Source organism: Prionailurus viverrinus, chromosome C2 (genome assembly GCF_022837055.1).
Source record: "Prionailurus viverrinus isolate Anna chromosome C2, UM_Priviv_1.0, whole genome shotgun sequence".
Taxonomy (NCBI): Eukaryota; Metazoa; Chordata; class Mammalia; order Carnivora; family Felidae; genus Prionailurus; species Prionailurus viverrinus.
The window spans coordinates 149386084-149406277 of NC_062569.1; the positions used below are offsets into that span (position 1 = coordinate 149386084).

Sequence of the window (20194 nt, forward strand, 5' to 3'; positions counted from 1 at the left end):
GCGAGACGGGGGGTGACTCCTCCCTTCAACGTGCTTCTAACTTTCCCCGGGCTAGAAATGAACACACCAAATATACTGGAACTGTGTTTAGACTAAGTATCCACGAGCGCCGAGTGACGCGTGACGGCCTTGTTCTGGCGACAGCTACCTGGTGGTCTTTTTCTTAATCTTTCAACTCTTCAGTGTATGCAGGACGGCTGTAAGTGCCAGAGGTCTGCCCTACAGACAGGTGGGTGTAGACCAGTTCCCTCCCGCCATCACTGAGCTGAGTCGGTGACTCACCATGGCTGTGCTCAGGCTGATCTGTAGGGTGAACCCAGAACGTGACTCCTGCTCTGCCGTCTACCGGAACGACTTTGAAGAAGAGCAGGAGAGGGTTAATGAGGAACCTGTTGTTCCTTTCCAGTTGAAGCCTCTGGGTGCCCCCGAGGATGGGGGTGTTAAAGCAGATGCCGTAATCCTTCTCTCCGCCAGAGAAACAACATGGCACCAGGGAAACGTGACCGCCAGTCTGCCTGTTAAGAACCTCTATTATAAATCTTCTTTTCCACCCAACTTTCCTGCGGACAAGAGCAAGTCTCTTCATCACCCAGCCTCCTTATCTGGAAGCCTGGAATTAAAGGACTAAGATGGATGACTCCGAGGGGGCTCTAAAAGCATTCACGGCAATTATATCTCAGCAATTAGCTACTCAACTCGTTCTGGTCGGGCGACTCCAAGCACAGGCTTTCTTGAACAACCTCATATGACGTTAGGACTTTCAAAGGTTTCTTTCTGTCTTTTTGTCAGCCAGACACCTGGCCTGTGGGAGCCAGTCCCGGGCTCAACTGTCTAATTGGCCTTCGGAGCTCAAGCCTGAACCTGGCATTCTACCCGGCACGCACTGCCCTCCCGGGTGCTGGTGGTCAGCAGGTTTGCACGACATATCCCGAGAACTCACTCTCCCCCGGTCTCCTGCTGCTTCGTCAGTGGCCTTTCGGACAGTTACTAGTGACCTAGGACATCACTGTTCTCGGATCTTCTCCTCTCTCTCCTCAAGCCTTCGCCGAGCCTTTCCTGCTACCTTGCTGACTGGGGCATCGCATTCTGGGTCTCGGCCCCTTCCCCCTCATCATCGAAAGGGTGCATCCAGAGGGAGTGGGCCGTCAGACTCCCCTCAAGACCTGCTAGCAAGGAGTCAGCGGCTGCAGCTGGGAAGAGAGCCAGCCTGCTGAACCTTACCCCAGGGTCTCATTTCCCTGCGTCTCCGATGAGATGGGAAATAATGATACTTCTTGGTCCCCTGCCCTTCCCCTGTCATCAGTGGCAAGAGGAATGTAAGGCTGAGATTACTGCTCATTCCTCTACCTGTGTGTCTGTCCACGCCCCCTCTCCCACGTGTCCCGGGCACATGCCCTCCGACCTTCTACAGGTGGAAAATCACACTGAACCCTGGAGAAAAGTCTGTCGGGGTGCTGCTTCTTCCTAGGTAACGTGTTTCGGCTTTCTTAGGGATCCCACAGACACGGGGCTTTTACCCCAGGACAATCACCAATGGGGAGAGCGATGCCTTTGGTTGGGAAAAGCTTCGATTCTCTCGCAGGTGGCAGTAGGTAAGCGGGTGACCACGGGTCTGGTCGTGCGTGGGGCTTCCCTGTCCTGGGTCTTTCCAAACCATGGTCCTGCCTTGGCCCTTCATATGGCATAAAGCTCATGTTTTAGAGGCCAGCCTGGCATTTTGCTATGCCTGCTTTCCAAGGCGAATACCCCTTATTTTGAAACTAGGAGGCAGGCAGTGTGAGGTCTCTGCTCCGCTCCAGCCATACTGGCCACCTTGCTATCACTCCCAAATGTCTGCCTCCGGGCCTTGGCACTTGCTGTTTCTTCTGCCCAGAATACCCCTTTCCCAGATATCTGTGCACCGCATCCCTCCATCCTTCAAGCCTTTGCTCAGATTTCACCTTCTCCCTGAGACATTCCTAAACACCCTAGTTTAAATTGCAAACTCTCCCGGCCCAGTCGACCCCCTTAGCCCTTTAGCTTTGGTTTTCTCCAAGGCACTTATTAACAATTACTTCTGGTCTGCCTGCGCCCACTGGACTGTGAGGTCCACGAGGGTGTGGGGTTTTGCCTCTTTTCTTCAAGCGGGGTCAGAAAACTACTTGTGGAGGAAAAACGTCATAACTGAGCGCATCAAGTTTCATGTGGAAATGTCTCATTAGAAGTCAAATTGTCTGGGTGGCTCAGGCCGTTAAGCATCCGATTCTTGATTTCAGCTCAGATCATGATCTCATGGTGTTTGGGCTGGAGCCCTGCGTCAGGCTCCTTGCTGACAGTGCAGAGCCTGGTTGGGATTCTCTCTCTCTCTCTCTCTCTCTCTCTCTCTCACTCTCTGCCCCTCCCCGTTCACACACACACACACACACACACACACACACACGGTCCGACGGGCGAAGACCCAACTGCTAGAGACGAGTAGAAAAGGAAAGGTATACAAAGCAACAGTACCAGGGAGAGGCAGAGCCAGCTGGGGCCAAAGCCAGATGAAAACTAACAGAGACTCCGGCGGAAGGAAGGCCCACGCGAGGCCTGCCCCCCACCCCCAGCCATGCCCCCCAGATTCGCGGGACAGAAACAAAAACAAAACAGAGCTGCTCCCGTTCCAGCCTCAGAGTAACAGGACAGTGGAGTTCTCAGCGCGCTCGCCAGAGCTCTTTGAGACCCGGACCACCCTGAAAGCAGAGTAGTCAAACTCTGTAGTCGCTGGTCGCCATTGGTTACCTCCTGTTTCTGTCTGGTGACTCAGGACCTAATTGTAGCTTAGGGCGGAGAACCCGTCCGGTTTCTTTTGCTCTTGACCAGAGGTGGCCGTCTGGGGGGACGGGGGGGGGGGGGGGGGGGAGGAGACCCCGCAGAGGGAGGGGTGCAGGCCGCTCACAAGTTCAAGAGCCTCTCTTCTCTATCAGCCTGTAATTCCAAGGCTTATCCACTGTCCTTGATTAAGGGACTGTCTCCAGAAAAGCCCGTTAGGGAGCCATTAAAAAGTAACCTGAGAGCGGTTACTTTTATCCCAGGAGTTCCTAACCCCCCTGGGCGGGCTGTGACTGGAAGGGGACTTTGGAGGGTATGTTTTGGTGGGGGCAGTACTGAGAGGTGAGTTTGGGCTGGGGATGCTGCCTGGAGCTTCTGAGCTGGTTCTGGAGTTCTGGTTCTCAGCAGAACAGGCCCCAGGGCAAGGCCTGCGGACAAGGAGAAGACCATCCCAGGGGTCCGCAGATGGCACCTGCCTCACTGAGTTGCCTGGGCATTCCTGTTGTCCACACAGGCCACCCACCTTCCCTGCGGGGGCCATCCACCTCCCCGCCGCACCCCACTACCCTGTGTGACCCGCAGAGTAAACTGAGGGCCCGTATGAGGTTAGACGGTACCTCGGGAACTGCTGGGTGAATGAATAAACGGATGAAAAAAAAAGAGTGAATAAACTCCCCCTTGGTAGGCTAGACTTATCCTGGGATGTGCACTCAGCCGTGTGTGCGATGCTCTCTACTCCTCTGTACTTCTGAAGAGGGGAAAGTAAATTCCCTCCATTCCTAAAAGTCCTGGGCCCCCGGGGGGGTGGGGGTTCCCAGCAGCAGAGAGGGCAGGGAGCACCTGATTTCCACCTCTCTGGTCATAAATGCCAACTGACCTTGGGGCCGTCCTCATGGAAGCGCGAGATGTGGGGCTGTCAAAGTCTTCTAGAAAATGGCTGAGCAGCCCCTCAGGTGCGTTAAAGAGCCACGGCACCCCGGCCACTCACAATCTCTGAGCCCTGGCTGGTCAGAAAACCAACAGTAACTAGTAGTTGCTTTTTCACGAGCTATTAGCCCCGCCTCATGCCATCCAGAGAAAAAACTTCCAGGTTGTCTGGGGGATGATGACCTCACTGAGGCTTTTATCCAGGCTTTTAAAAGCCTGTGTTGTCAACACACAGCTGAGAAGCGGCGACCGTCTGTAGGGGAGTAAATCTTCTGACAGTTACCTGAATGGGCAAGGGGGTATTTGCCGGGGATTCCCAAAGAGCCGAGACGTGGTGACGAAAACACTAGTCCCACGGCTTGCCAGGTGACGTTGGGAGGGAAAAGCTCAACTTACTCCAACACACAAATGCCCCCCTATTCACCCTGCTGACCACCTCTGAGCCAGTTATGGAAGGAAGGACCAAACGTGGGCAACCTTCTCCCAGCAAATCTTTCCAGATCTGAAAGGAAGAGGCTTTCTCCTCTTCCTCTGTCTTTACCTGGGGACCCGGCCTATGGAAGGCTGGCTCAGTGACCCCGGCTTCCCAGCTCCACTCTGCTCTGAGTGCAATAGGACGCCTGCCTTTTCAACGACTGGTTTTGAACCTTCTCTCCTCTTAACTCCCTGAACAGTCCCTCTCCTGTATGAATACTCCGGGGTGTGAAGGCATCATCTCAGCTCAGAGGGAACGCACTCATAAACTATTGCGAGTTATGGTGAGTCTTTCCATAACCTGTGGGGCGCCCCCCCCCAACTCCTGCTCTGACTTTTCCCCACCCCCAGCTTTTTTTTTTTTAACTACTTCTGCTTCCTTCAGTTTCTTTGCAGCTGCAGCAGAGAGATATAGTAAAGCTACTGTATAGGATTTTGCAAGCAGGGCCTCTGAGAGCTTTCCAAACTCCATACAAGCCGGTTATTCTCTGGCTTGTTTTCTTTGGCTTCAGGTTAGTAACACAGAATGAGTCAAACAGTATTAACTTTCAATAGGGAAGTGGTGTGGTCAACCAAAGCTGTTTGCGGCTAGATGGTGCAGATAGGTAGGGCAGGTAATAAAGAACAGCCCATAATGCTGCAAGGAGGTGAAGGAGGGAGGCAGGCCTCGCTCAGAAACATCTAGCAATTAAGTCAACAGGACTCAAACCATCTTTTCTCGTTGGCTGAGGAATTAACACGAAGGTCTCTGACCGGCCAGCTTCAGGAAGCTGGCCATGCCGGGATTCTGTGGTTTGCACAATTGAGCACTTTGTGGGTATAGGGATGTCTTCCCCACCCCCCCCCCCCCCCCCCGCCTCTTCTTTTCTTAAATGAGGCCAAAGCCATGGGAAATCTAGTTAGGCTGACTTCCCCTACTTGTGGCATGTCATTCTCGAGTGGACCTTTATTCGTTTCTTTCCCCGGCTTGGGGAGTGACAGATGCCCCCTCCCTCCCCCAGCTTCCCAGTCCTGGGCCTCCCCGGGATGGTGGGCTGAGGGCAAGGCCCCGGGCTCTCCTTCTCCAGGCCGGAAGACCATGCCTTGGAAATGTACCTGCTCCTAGCAGACATCAAGTCAGATTCCGAGAAGCCGACAAGGACCTTAAAATCGTCAGATCGTCTCTCTCGCTCTGCAGATAAGGAAAGGGAGTCTCTGGGAGGGGAAAGCGGAGCTTGGTGGAGCCAGCCAGGGCCAGAAGCTGCCTTTCCCAGGCCAGCGGTGTTTCCACTAGGTGGCCGCTCCCTTGCCCAGGGCTCAGGATTCCTTTTACAGTTCAACCGAGCGGCTCCCGAGAAGAGCCCAGCCCTGGAGACTCAAATTTCAGCAGTTTCCAGTTCTTTCTGCCTGCCTATTTATTTTGAGACTGGCTGAATCACCCAAGGAAGAGAACGAGTTTCTCCCAACCTGGTCCTGGCAGCCAGTCCGTGAAGGAACAGGACAGAGAGCCGGCCTCCGGAGCCTTGGAAGAGTCTCACCTCTGAGCTGTTGCAGATTTGACTCGTCCTGGGAAACTGGCACGGAGGCCCAACGGTGTAACATGTCCCCTCCCTGAAATCTAATCCAGAAATCTCAGGCAAGCAGCATATGTAAAAAGCCATGGGGGGGAAAAAAAAAAAAAAAAAAAAAAAAAAAAAAAAAAAAAAAAAAAAGGAACAGGGACTCCACCAGGAACTCTCTTCCCAAGCCTTTCACCGAGAGAAACTAGAATTCCAGAATCGTCGAGGAAAGGTGGCATTTGGTTTCGGAAAAGAAATACATCTTTAAAGTAAATGCGGCTCTTTTAACTGTTAGGGTTGCTGCTTTTAGCTTCCAGTGTTTTTCAAGGGTATGTAGTAGTAGGTAAAGAAAATAGGATATTCTAATGGCAAAAGGCAAAATTCCTAGCAGTACGGATTGGCAGCTGGGCTGATTTGAGCATCTCTATTCCTTTTCTACCCGTTTCTTCCCCTCGGTTCTGAAAGGCCTGATGAAACAAAATCTACCCTCAAAAAAACAATAATTATTTAAGATCCCTGAGATTTTTGTATAGTAGATACAAAACAATAATCAATTTTTCTATTATATTTTTCTATTATTGCACTATAATCTATTAGATTTCTATCACCTAACTGGTAAGACTGTTTACCAAGCATCTTGATATATATTATCTCAGTTCATCTGAAATAGTGCTAGGCAGTAGACAGCTCATATGATTATTCCCATCTCATAGACGACCCCGTGGAAGCTTCTAGACGTTGGCAGGCACACAGCAGCATGAGTGCTAACATTCAGTTAGGAAACAACTAAATTTTGATAAAATCTCTATTTGGAACAGGACCACTTCTCTCCAGGGCAATCCGGTTAACAGGATTTTGCTTCAGTGAGGAATGAATTGTTGAAATCAGTTCAGTATTTGGAATTAATAGTAGATAGGGTGGAAGGTAAAAGAGAAAAAAAGCCCTTATTGAATTGTATGCTGGGGACCCAATCTGCCAGGAGTTTTTAAAAAATAACTTGGCAATGGGGCGCATGGGTGGCTCAGTCAGTTAAGCGTCTGACTTCGGCTCAGATCAGGATCTCACGGCTCGTGGGTTTGAGCCCCACGTCGGGCTCTGTGCTGACAGCTCAGAGCCTGGAGCCTGCTTCGGACTCTGTGTGTCCCTCTCTCTCTGCCCCTCCCCTGCTCACACTCTGTCTCTCTCTATCTCTCTCTGTCTCTCTGTCTCTCTCTCTCTCTCTCTCAAAAAAAAAAAAAAAGAATAAGCATTATAAAAAGAAAATTTAAAAATAAAAACTAACTTGGCAATGGCACATATTTGGTCCCCACTTGGGCAGAATTCCAGTAGTTGCCCGTGGTAAAGGCTAAGGGATGAGGGAAAGGGACCTGTGTCCAGGGCATGTGCTAATATTTAAGGAGCTCCTCTGTGCCAGGCTGTGCTATCATCAATCTGCACAAGACCTCCCTCTCATAGGGATATCACCCTCCTGGTTTTACACCCGAGAGGGCTGAGCTTGGGGAGGCTAATCTGATCATGGAGGAGAGGCGGGGTTGAACGAAGCCGCCAACTCTCTAGTTGCCAACCCCCACTCTAGCCTGCCTCTCAGGCACACTCTTTTCACCTTCACACCCTCCGGCAAGGCAGGTGTCGCTAAGCCCATTCTTCAGATGGGGAAACTGATGTGCCACTGGTCAGTGGCAGGGATGACACCCGAAGCCGGGCTGGTCCGGCTCCAAATGCCTCTCTCACTCCCTCCGGCTCAGAGCTCTCTGCTCCGTTTCTGAAACCCGGGGTTCTGCCCTGTTGGCAATGCTGGAGACAAACAAAAAGATGTGACTGTGTGCAGTTTTCTGTAGCTCTTTAAAGTGAATGAATTGGAAATATCACAAAACCACTTCAAAGCTAAGTAAAAATAAGGTGATCCCGGGAACAAATCCAAAAGGGGCCATAAATGCATACAGTCCTTAAGGATTTACTTATTTCAAAATATTTACATTTTATCTCAAATGACCAGAAGACTGACTTCTAGGCCACGGTGAACAAAAACAAAAACAAAACCGACCAAACACATAGATCAAGTGTTCGACATTTCGGTAAATGAAAGAATACCGAGAGACTTCCCTAACGGTCTCAGCTTTACTGAATACTGGCTTTAATGGAACCTGAGTATATGTAGATCATGGAAGTAACAAACTACTGTACTACCATTAACTTACTTTATAGGGGTCCAGGGAGTTGGCAGATTAATTCAGTCGTGTTCCTTAAAAAAAAAAAAAAAAAAAAAAGAAAAAGAAAAGAAAAGGAAAAAGAAGGCAAAGAGAAAAGAACTTTGCTTTGGGTACCTAAATGATTTGTTTTTAGTTTATCCCTTCTTTATTGTCAACTTTTCATGACAAAAACCCTTGAAGACAGCTCAATTATCAAGGACAGGCACACTGAAAGAACAGAACACGAAAATTGCAAGTGAGCCCAAATGAACTTAAATACAGATCTAGGGCGAGGGGGTGGCTTTTACTTATTTAAGCTGAACTTCTGGGTTTTGCTTTGTTTGGTTTTTTTCTCTGTGGTGATGGAGTTCTAGGAGACCCATTGGATCTAATTCTTACTTGAGGACTTTCTTGGCTACCTAGCTTACAGGAAAAAAACCCAAGCCTTCGGGAAAACTTGAGCAGAGTTTTGTTTGTTTGCTTTCTTTTCTTTTTTCAATGCATGTCTTTATTTACTTATTTTTTTGAGAGAGAGAAAAAGAGTGAGTGAGCAGGGAAGGGGCAGAGAGAAAGGGGGACAGAGGATCCTACGCAGGCTCTGTGCTGACATCAGAGAGCTCGGTGTGGGGCTCGACCTCGTGAACCCTGAGACCCTGACCTGAGCTGAAGTTGGACGCTTCACTGACTGAGCCACACAGGCGTCCCCGTTAGTTTGTTTTCAAAGCGAAAAGCGGAAGTGGCTGGTGTACGAAAAAATTCTAGATCCGTCCCACGGTCAAGAAGCCGATCTGATAATGTGTGCGGCACGGCCAAACCCAGTCCATCCACAGGCACAGGTCCACGTGCCGGCCTTGGCAGTGGCATTCACGGAGCTGGGGCCCACCTGTTGCTGTAGCACCCGAGGTTACCAATGCCCCAGCTCAGGTCCCCTCACAGGGCAACTGGATGCTACCCACGGACCTCGGCTGAGCACCCGGAAAAGTCTCCAAGTCTGTAGGGTGGGAGCACCAGGTCATTGAAATGTGCCACTGAATGTCTTTGGGGGGAAATGAAGAAAAGCCCTACAAACAGATACCAAAATATCAAAAAAAAACCCCGCCAAAAACCAAAACACCAAAACAAGTCTAGAAAGACACGATGGTTTAGGGTGGCTGAGCAGGTTTCCTACGCCTGCAAAGCTTGCCCGTGGCTGGCGGGTCCAGGTACCCCGGGAGGAGAGCTGCCTTCCTCTGGGGCAAGAATTCAGATTCCAGGGGCCTCTGGCGCACTTTGTCAGTTTTCTAGAACAGTACGGAAGAGCCTGTCCTACAGCCCTGTCATGCCTATATTGAAAAGAGCCCACACGTTAGATCTCAGCGCCGACTTGCGATGTTGTTACTCAGACAGGATTTTTCCCCTGGAATTTTTCACAAAGTTCAACATTTGGGAGCAAGAGGGACTTGGGAGCAACATTTTACCCAAGAGGGACTTAGGAACAGTGCCCGGAGTGTTTCAAGGGTCCATAAAAATGCCAGAAAAGAAATTTTGCTGGGTCTAAATACAAAAGGAAAACTGAAAAAAAAAAAAAAATCAAAATTTATAAATGTTTAATTAAATGTCTTAAAAAATGCAGCCTGATGGCGACTGCATGAATTTTTAAACTGAGGATTCTCAATTTTTTTTTTTTTTTTGGCTTAGAGTTTTCTCATAGCCAAAGAACTCTAAGACCAAATGCAAATAATTGCTCTGTCTTCTGAACACTTATTGTGGGCCCTACACGTTCCACAGAGGCTGTCTTATCCAGCCTCCCAGCCATGTGAGGTTAATAAAGCCACTGCCCTTGTTTTATGGAGGCTCAGCCTCCCCTCCCTCCCCGGTATGGTCACCCACACAGTTAGCAAGTGAGGATATGCGGATCTCAGCCCCTGATTGCACTCACCTTGATCATGGCGGTGAAATCGGGGCTGAAGGTAATAAGACAAGTTACTCACAGCCAGATAATTTCAAAAATAAATGACAAAATGGGGCGCCTGGGTGGCTCAGTCGGTTAAGCGTCTGACTTCGGCTCGGGTCATGAGCTCGCAATTCGTGGGTTCGAGCCCCGCGTCGGGCTCTGTGTTGACAGCTTGGAGCCTGGAACCTGCTTTGCATTGTGTGTCTCCCTCTCTCTCTGTCCCTCCCCCGCTCGTGCTCTGTCCCGGTCTCAAAACTAAGTAAACAATAACAATTAAAAAAAAAAATGATGAAAGCTCTTTCAAAAATTTACAGAAGGAAAAAAAACCCACAGTGGTATCCAACATATCACACATGTGGGTGCATGTGGATATGTCTGATGTCACACAGGACGGAGTCTCCTTCCCCCAGGGAAGGGGGCCCAGAGACTCGGCCTCGAAGGGGCCTTGCTTGTGTGGAACTTAGGGCTCTGTTTTTCGGACAATATTTTGTTACCCCTTCCAAGTGGGAGCTAATTTAGAGATTATCTCATCCCATCGCCTGGTTGGTCAGAAGAGGAAAGTGAGGAAGAAAGTACTTGAGATAATTGCTTGAGGTCACATCCACTGGCCTGATGGCGTCATCGTGAAACCCAGGTCCCCCGTTCAGGACCCAGAGACCTTTCTACATGTTTTAAGATTAAGGAATGGCAGCCTAGAGAGAGACAGATTCTTTTTTCTCCTTTTAGCATTTCATATAGTAAATTCTAACAAGGGCTGTGATATATTAGCTTAGATCTTGACCTCACCGGGGTGAAACTCAAGACAGTGCTTCGGTTTACAATGGCCTCGATGGAAAGAGAAATCCAAGGTAATGGTCTAAATTTCACTGCCTGCTTCCTCTCTCCTCTTTCTCCTCCATTAGACTGTGAAGGTGCCCAGATCCTTTCCTGGCATTCTCACAGTACTCACTGGTACTAAAAAATCTTAGTAACCTTGATATAAAATAGAGCTAGTTACCAAGAGGTCATAGGCCTCCCCGGGTCTTGGTGAGCACCGAGGAGGGATTATCCCTGTTTCCAGGGACAGAAGCACACGTCTCCCAGGATCTTCCTCTATTCCCATTTGTCCAAGGGACCCTTTTGGACCTGGGCCTGAATGAAGTCCATCGAAAACTCAAGGGTCAGGGAAATCTTTATATAAAAGTCTTCTTAATCTTGTTTCATCCTACTAAAAATAACAAGCAGAAAGAGGTTCTAAAATTCATTGGAAACACTTAGGCACATTATTAATAATCCTTGAAAACTTGCCATTGCTAAGTCTTGGGGGTTGTTGGGGAACTCAGCACATGAGAATTACAGTACCAGAGAAAGGCACCCCAGAATGTCCATCGTAGCATCGAAATGCCTCTCGGGGGGGGGGGGGATATAAGCCAGTAGCACATTTCCTCTTCTTTGACCCTCAGCCTGTCTCTTGCTTTATATCTGAGTGGGAGGGAAGACAGCATTATTTCCTTTTTCTTTTGTGGAGCCAGATTTCATCTAGAAAAAAAACCTGAGGTCCAAATCTGATATTTGAAAAATCCAGAGGATTGAGTAAATCACTGCTCATTAACTGGAAGAAATGCTTAAGCAGTTCTGAGCAAACAAAGCGACTATAGACGGATAACTGCAATCCTGAGCTCACAGATCTGTAAAACTGCCTGGCCTTCCACTAACCATTTGGTGGCAAATGACACAAATTCTCATCTTTCCAGAGGGCTGCACCCGTATAGCTGGACCTTCCCGGAAGCTCTTTGCCAAAGGTGGGGGGGAGGGGGCACAAGACTGGGACCGTTCAAGTGATCATTTTGTTACATTGAAACAATTCTGTTTTCATGTGTCTTTGTTTTTGAGACAGAGAGAGAGAGAGAAAGAGAGCAGAGCATGAGCGGGCGACAGAAGGAGGCACAGAATCTGAAGCAGGCTGCAGGCTCTGAGCTGGCAGCACAGAGCCCAATGCAGGGCTCGACCTCACGAACTGGGAGAGCCTGACCTGAGCTGAAGTCGAATGCTAAACCGACTGAGCTAGCTACCCAGGCACTCCTCATTTTGGTACCTGATTCATCTTTCCTGCATGCCAACACTGGAGGTCCCTGCTTCACGTCCGTCCCCAAGCAGACCCCGGTGACAGACATGGAACCAACCATCGGTACCTGTGACCACATGGCCGTTCACCGGGTCCCGCCCTGTGCCCCAGGCTGTACTGCATTACAACCTCATCCTAGGGCGGATGCGGGTTCCCTTCCTGTCCAATGACTGCCAAGGCTATGAGGCTCGGCTTTCTTGAAGACGGCTGTATTTGAACCAGAGTCGGATTGATACACTCTCCTAATAAAAAGCTTCTGAAGCAGCAATTTCAATACAATGAAGCGCAAGGAGGGGTTGGCGCAGTTCTTCAAAACAGACCGTGGCGCCTGCGGATGGCCGCGTCTGGGCTGTTTCGTTTCAGTTCTCGCTTACTGACCCTGTGACCTTGAGCGAGGGATGTCTCTTCTCTTTGCTTCCACTTCCTCACCTGTTCTCGCAAAGATGAGATCAGTTGACTTACGGGAAGCCCTTTGAATGGTGTTGGGCAGACAATCAGCACTAAGTGTTAGCTATTATTGTTATTAGGTGTCTTTACGATTAAGAGAAAACAGTAGTTAAGGAAACCCTGTGCCTTAGTCGCAAGAGCAATCCGCAAACACTTCCGCTCATCCCACACTCTTCCAAGGAGACTCCATCTCAAATATGTTTAGGCTCGTTATCGCCACCGTGTACTGGTACCTTCCACGCCTTCCTGTTTTTCCCTCCAGACACACTCTCCACGTTGAAGGATCTTGTTTCTTCTGTCTATTGGAGATCCGCTGCTTACGTTCAAAATCACAGAAGGAAATGTATTTGTGTGATGTGACCTCCACAGAGTCCTCAGCAAAGCAATGGCGCGATGAAGAGTTAGGCCCTTCGGTGGACCTATTTCAACTACGATTCCCTGTTTTAAGAAAGTGAGCCGGCAAGAAGGCTGGTGCCCCAGAAAATGGCATTTTCCGAAGTTTTTCAGGAACGGCTCCACCTAGCTCCCTGTTATTGTGAATTCCAAGCCAGCACAGCAGTTACTGTGAAGGACTCCTTTAACCTGAGGGCAGGTGTTGTCCCAGAGACGGCCAATATTTGTGTTATTAATCTTTTCAATTTTTAATTAGGTTGCTCAATGTTCCAGAAGTTAACAGCTATCTGGCCAGACAGGTAATGGCTTGTGACATCAGAAGGGCTCTCCAGTCCGCAGCCCTGGGATCCCCACCCCCTGCCCGTCGGGTCACGTAGGGTCCCGGCTGCTAACTCTCCTCAATCTCTCCTTAGCAAAATGTCTTCCTCCACGGCCCTGGGCCGCCACACAGATTATTTAGTCAAACAGCTACAGAGAATGTGCTTCGGTATCTCAGTATTATCATATCACAGATCCATGGGCTCGAGCTAGGAGTTTTCATTAGATCCCCTCAAATATAAAAAATCCATCAAAAACAACTCTCGAGTACCGTTTTCCTGAAAAAGCCGGTCGCCCTGTCTCTCCCGCGTAACGTAACGAGAAGACTTTTTCTTTCAATGTGTTAACAAGCCACAAAGTGTGGTTCTGTCTCCGTCCTGGAAATGTACCGTCATTTGCATAACAAGCCACCCAGGACTGTTGCATCTGTGTAGTATCTGCATACTGCTGCTTGCAAGAACCGATCCCCACAGAGAAAATGCCTGCGGACAGTGCTCTTTCTCCATAATAAATTTAATTTTTCATCAACTGGTAATTTCTCTCTTAGTCTGACATGAAAAATAAATCTCACGGAGTGTGGGGAAAAAAAAAAACAAAACCAAGTTTTGACTCCCTAAGTGGCAGGTCAGTTACTGCAAAAGAGCAAAGTAACCATCTGAAGTGAAAACGGTTCTCGGTTCTCTCCGGAATACACTTTTTGCTGCTCCTTCACCACCGAAACGCAGGAAAGTGGGGTGGGAAGGACCAAGTTATCCCTTTGGCCTAGAAAACAGTCAGCTGTGGCATGCTCTCTAATTCATAGTCCTTTTCTCTCTTTCTTTTCTTAACGTTTATTTATTTTGAGAGAGAGAATGCATGAGCCGAGGAGGGAGGGGCAGAGAGAGAGAGGGAGAGAGAATCCCAAGCGGGCTCCACGCTGTCCGCACAGAGCCTGACACGGGGCTTGACCTCACGGACCGTGAGGTCGTGGCCCGAGCCGAAATCAAGAGTGTGACGCTTAACCGACTCAGCCACCCAGGCGCCCTCACTGTTCTTTCCTTAATCACCTGAGTGTCAGGTTGAGTGGGATAAGCTTTCCTTCTGGTTCTTTGCATGAGTGTTTCAAGTTAAAGGCCTCCATGCCTGCAATGAAGCACCACCATTTGCCCCTTTCAGACCGTCTTACAGCTGGGATGAACGCGAGAAGCCCTATGAGCTATCGCCTCATTTAAAACACGAGGGTGAGAAGCCAGCTCAGAGACTTTGGCATAGGTGGTGGACAGATGGCCCAGGGAGATGAAGAGGTGAATGGACAGGTGGACAGGAGAACGGGATGAGGTACCAGGAGCCCCTCATCCTCCTCCTGACTTATTACCAACTACTTTTTCTCAACCAAGGCAAATCATTTCATTTCTCTGGGACCTTCCCTTCTCTCTGAGGCCACGAGGCCCGGAGGCTCTCTCTTCAGCTCCCCCGCTCTTTGATGCCATGAAACGATAGAACTTTTCAAAACGACTGTACTTGTCAATGCCAGGGCCACTTTGCCATAACTACATACTGGAGTATCATTCAGCCTTAATAAGGAAGGAAATGCTGCCATTTGCAACAACATGGATGAACACTGAGGATATCATGCTACGGGAAATAAGTCAGACAGAGAAAGACGAATACGGGATGATCTCACATGTAAAATCTAAAAAAAAAAAAGAGAGAGAGAGAGAGAGAGAAGAACTCATGGAAACAGAGAGCCGATCAGTGGGGGCAGGGGCAGGAGTGCAGGGAAGTAGGCAAAGATGGGGAAGGGGTACAAGCTTCCGGCTGTAAGATGAACGGGTCCTGTGGATGTAACGTACAGCGTGACGACTATGGTTGACAATACTGTGTCGTATAGTTGCAAGTTGCCAGGCAAACAGATCGTAAACGTTCTCAGCATGCACACACGCACGCACACACTATTTGAGGGGATGGATCTGTTAACTCATCTTGCCGTGGTAATCGTTTTGCAATATACACGTACATCGACTCATCATGTTGCAAACCTGAAACTTACACAATGCTATAGGTCAATGACATCTCAATAAAGCTGGGGGGGAGAAAAAAAAAACCAACTCTGTTCACTTTCTCGTTAAAAACAAAATGGCTGCGAGCAGAACTTCATCAAAAAGTAGTTCCCACCTTGAATCGAGATGTTCGCATAACGAGGAAAACAGCATACTAATATTAGCAGTGAGGGGCCCCACCCTTGCTTCCTGGGTGAATAGAAAAGTCAGCATTACTCAAGCCCCTCTGGGAGTCTGTGTGCATTTAATTCTCCTTCTAGAAGACCTTGGTGAAACGCGAGACTGTCTACTTGGGACTGTAACACCTCTCTATAGCGTGCTTAGCACCTCCCATTTAATTTTTCCTAAGACCCCAAATTCCATTTGGCAGGAGAGACGCCATAAAAATGGATGCCTCTGGAGCAAATCCCTTCTGTCTGTTCAAAGAGCCCTTCTCAATCGTGACCGCTTTCTGGAGTTCTAAAACAGCAGGGGAGTCAACTGTATACACAGGCAGGCCCTTACAATAGCATATTTTCCCCTCCGGCTGCCAATTCTTAACAGTCAGAGCGACCATCATTTGTTTTTCTCAAGTTCAGCCACCTGGATGCTTCTTTGAATGTTACAGGAAATACAAGCAGTGGGGCAAAAACCTGCCCTTTTTTCTGCATGAGAGAATAACAGAGGTAGAGGTATATCAAGGGGTCACCTGGTTATAAAGCTTCTTCCTCCAGGCAGGTCACCGTTTGAACGGTCTGAGTCGAAACTACTGTTTCTATTTTTAAAGACAGAGATTCTACAACCACCTGAGTGAGCCTCTCTCACGACTTCGCGACCCCCAGAGTCATTTTCCTGACACCTCACAGCCGCCTGCATGCCCCCTGCCCCCCAACCCTGGGCTTTGCTCGAATCTAAGCCTGCTTCCTCTTTGGTCCTCTACAGAGAGCCAAGGCGCCTGCTGGGTGTTTCTGTTCCGTTATTAATATGACAGGGTCACTATGAGTCTTCAGTTTGCCACGCCTACTTTGGAAACCTACAAAGATGGGTTTGGCTGTCACTGTGTGGTCCTGTGCCTGTGGCCTGGCTGATCAAACACAGGCTGGAATCAGGGGGATGCCACCAAAGTCCCAGAGTTTCCTGAGTCTGGGCATGACCCGACAGATGGTCTCCGTGACTTCAAGAGAAAAAGTGGAGAGGCGGTAACCGAGGTCAGAGATAAAGGGAGTCACACGGAGCAGGCAGGCTGCACCCAGGCGCTCCTCGTGAATGGAATGCCACATCCTGGGGGGCTCTTCCTGGCGGGTGTGGCTTCCCTGTGGGGGTTCTTCCCTCTCTGGGGCACCGAGAAAGCTCAGGCAGCACATGGGATGGTTCTATGGGATCAAGACACTATGAGGCACGACTTGGGGTGAGCACGGGGTGACCTGTAGAGTCACGCCTGGGGGCGGCCTTACAGCCCCATGAGCACCCCCACCACGAGAAAGGCCCCTGGAGGACAGCCCCGCCGAACAGCAGCCGCAGAGGCGGGCAGGGAGCCCCTCCTGCGGATGGACAACGTCTGCCAAGTTCATCCTCTGTGCCAGGCACAAAGCGTTGTCTCTTCCTGTCTTATAAAAGCGGCCCTCACTATTATCTCCATTTTGCAGATGAGGAAACTGAGGTCCGGGGAGGTTCCGTAACTTGCTGAAGGCTTAAGCGCGTGAACCAGAACTCCACTTGTTTCCCCCCACCCCCAACACCCCCAGAACCCAAATTCTTAACCAGTCCGTTTTACGACCTCGCCTCCCCGCGTCTCAACCTCCAGGCATAAGCCCTGTTTTTGAATCTCTCCCACCAGAAGAGACAGTTCTCATTTTCCACCCCGGGGACCTGATACGGTTTGGAGGCATGCAGATGATGGGTAGAACCCAGCCTCCGGCCCGGGGAAGGGTGTGGTTCTGGAAAAGAGTGTTACTCTTGTGTTTACTCAAAGATAGTCATTAAGTCACCGTGAAAACATCTTTCTGCAGACTAAACAACCCCACTGCTTTTTAAAAAAGCTTTCCTCACAGGAGCTATTTCTTTTTCTTTCTTTCTTTCTTTTTTTTTTTTTTTTTTTGGGCCACCCCTGCGGCTGGCCATTCTTCCACTTACTGTTCGTTTCTGATACTGTTGAACTTCACCGTGTATTTGAGGGACTAGTCCTTAGTTTCATGCAGCCCCGAAATGCTTCCAACACACATTTGACTCAGGCTGATTTGCTTCTGCCTTCTAAGAGAATGCTTTAAAAGGAGCCCAGTGCTCAGAGACAAACTTTGACGACTGTCAACGATAAAATTCTCTCTCCCTGCAGGAGCCTCCTATCCCTCTCTGACACAGGTTTTAGCCGCATTTGAGCAACGTCAGTCAAACCCAAGGATTCTGAGATACCGTCCCTGGTGCCTCAGTGTCCCAGCCCAGAGGTTTGCCAGCCCCGAGGGGGGGGCCCACTTACTTCGAGGTTCCCGGGGTCCATCCACTGTGATTTTGATGGCTCTGTGGTACGTGGCAACTTGTGGTGGGTTCGTGAAGACCGTGATTGTCAAAGTGAAGCTCTTCCCTGTTGGAACACAAAAGAGAACACACAAAACAATGAGGTGATGGCCTGGATATATCCGCTGGGTAGTTGACCATTAATTTATGCTTTCCAGCCATCAAACTGGAAAGGTGGCACTTCTTGGGCACGAGTTGGTGGTTTTTCCAACACTCCCTTGAGTTTGGCTTTGCTTAAATTCCAGAATGCACACCTTTGGTATTTGTGTAAGATGTTAACACTTCGCATAGTTACACGGCTTCCGTTTAATCATCAATAAAACAACACAGGATCAAGAGAGATTCAGCTTTGTTTTCTTTCAAGCCAAGACTCCAGGGAACATGGGATCAGATTGGCTGCTATCCACTCCCCCAGAGCTGGTCCCCAAGGAGTGAAAGAAACTGTATCCATCTTTCCTTTTTTTTTTTTTTTTTTTTTCCAATATATGAAGTTTATTGTCAAATTGGTTTCCATACAACACCCAGGGCTTCATCTTTCCTTTTTAACATTGCTTGCCCCTTCAAGGATTGGGAAAGACGGAATACCTGAGTTTGGGAACAGGCTAAATTCAAATTATTCTCTCTGTATTTCAAAGACACTAATTGCTGGTGGACTTTAAATATTATTATTATTTAAAAATTTTTCTTAACGTTTATTCATTTTTTTTTTTGAGAGAGAGAGAGAAAGAGAGAGAGAGAGAGAGTGTGAGCAGGGGAGGGGCAGAGAGAGAGGGACACACAGAGTCCGAAGCAGGCTCCAGGCCCTGAGCTGTCAGCACAGAGCCCGACGCGGGGCTCGAACTCACAAACCGTGAGATCGTGACCTGAGCCGAAGTCGGACGCTTAACTGACTGAGCCACCAGGCACCCCTAAATATTATTTTTAAATGCTAGATGCTATTTGGGTACTCATGGGATTGGCCAGACAAAATTTACAGTCAACAAACTGACTTCACAATATGTAACTGACAGACTGAGATTCGATAAGGACTAGAGACATATACACGCACGGGGATCTCCACCCAAACACTTCACATACATGCATGGCACGCAAGCACCTTTTTATAACATATGTCTACCGCCATGGTTTTAGTAACTTTTAAAAACTATTTTAAAATATATATATAACTCAGAATACAGTGACTAACGTATAAATACATAAATAACTAACAGAACAGAAATATACCAACAACTAATATTAATAATATAAGTATTAATATGCACATATATTGATCATTGAAAACATTTTTTGGCTAGGTGGTTCAAAGGACGAACTCTTGGTTTGAACTTGGGCTAGCTGACCTTTGGCAAGGCCCCAGACCCCTCCGTGCCTCAGTGCCCTTACCTGGAAAATGGGTACATATAACATTTTCTACCTTATAGGGTTTGGAGGAGGTTAAATGAGTTCATAGGAGTAAAATCATTAAAATGTTATCTGGACCATGATATTTGAAGGTGTGCGCACGCGTGTGTGTGTGTGTGTGTGTGTGTGTGCGCGCGCGTGTGTGTGTTGTGCTCGCTTTTATTATTTTCCTTTTCTGTTTCTCAGAGTTCCCCAACAGGATCCTAAGGTTTGACTAAGCATGGTATTTGGACCACCCACATCACTGCAGTGGGGTCTCTATTTAACAGTTTCTCCTCTTAGTCATGTACCATGAAATGAAACCTAGAAGAAATGAAAGGCCCACCCATCCCCCTATCTGTGCCCAACCCACGTAAGACTCAAATTGTCTTCCTCCCCCAAGTTAGAAAGAACAGAGTATCTTCAACTGTCATGCACGTTTTCACACCAAGGAAAGCTACAAAAAAGCTCAATAAAAACACAGGTGACCCTTGAACAACGCAGGTGTTAGGGGCAGCGACCCCTGCCCTGTTGAAAATCCATGTATAACCTTTGACTCCCCAAAAACTACCAATAGCCTACTGCCTATCTGAAGACTCACTGATAACATAAACAGTCGATTAACACGAATTTTGTATTTCAGGTATATTATACACTGTGCTCTTATCATAAAGGAAGCTAGAGAAAAGGAAATATTATTATTCTTCTTCTTATTAATGTTTATTTTTGAGAGGGAGAGAGAACACAGGGGAACAGGGAGGGGCAGAGAGAGGGGGGAACAGAGGATCTGAAGCGGGCTCCGTGCTGACAGCAGAGAGCTTGATGTGGGGCTCGAACCCACGAACCGTGAGATCATGACCTGAGCTGAAGTCAGACGCTTAACCGACTAGGCCACCCCCGCACCCCGAAAAGAAAATATTATTTAGAAAATCGTAAGGAAGAGAAAATAGGTTTACAGCCCTGTACTGTATTTATCAAAAAAAATCTGCATGTACATGAACCTGCATGGTTCAACCCATGTTGTCCAAGGGTCTACTGCGTAATCTTTGGCCACAGCAAGCCAGTGATTCCTAATCGTGAAAAGTCCCCAGTGAACAATCCCCAAGGATCTGCATTCTGTCTACAGTGAAGCCTTCGATAAGAGGAACAATGACAAGTAACCACTGGATGCT

The 20194-nt window shown here is 48.5% G+C and overlaps 1 protein-coding gene across 4 annotated transcripts in view; it reads right to left on the reverse strand.

Annotated features, from left to right (window-relative positions):
• The window catches only part of RUNX1 (RUNX family transcription factor 1), a 257316-nt gene that overhangs the window by 48966 nt on the left and 188156 nt on the right, over positions 1–20194 (reverse strand). For all 4 annotated transcript variants that reach the window (XM_047876132.1, XM_047876133.1, XM_047876130.1 and 1 more), the window contains one exon: positions 17605–17709. In XM_047876132.1, coding sequence (XP_047732088.1) covers positions 17605–17709 — 105 coding nt within the window. The remainder of the gene's footprint in view (positions 1–17604; positions 17710–20194) is intronic.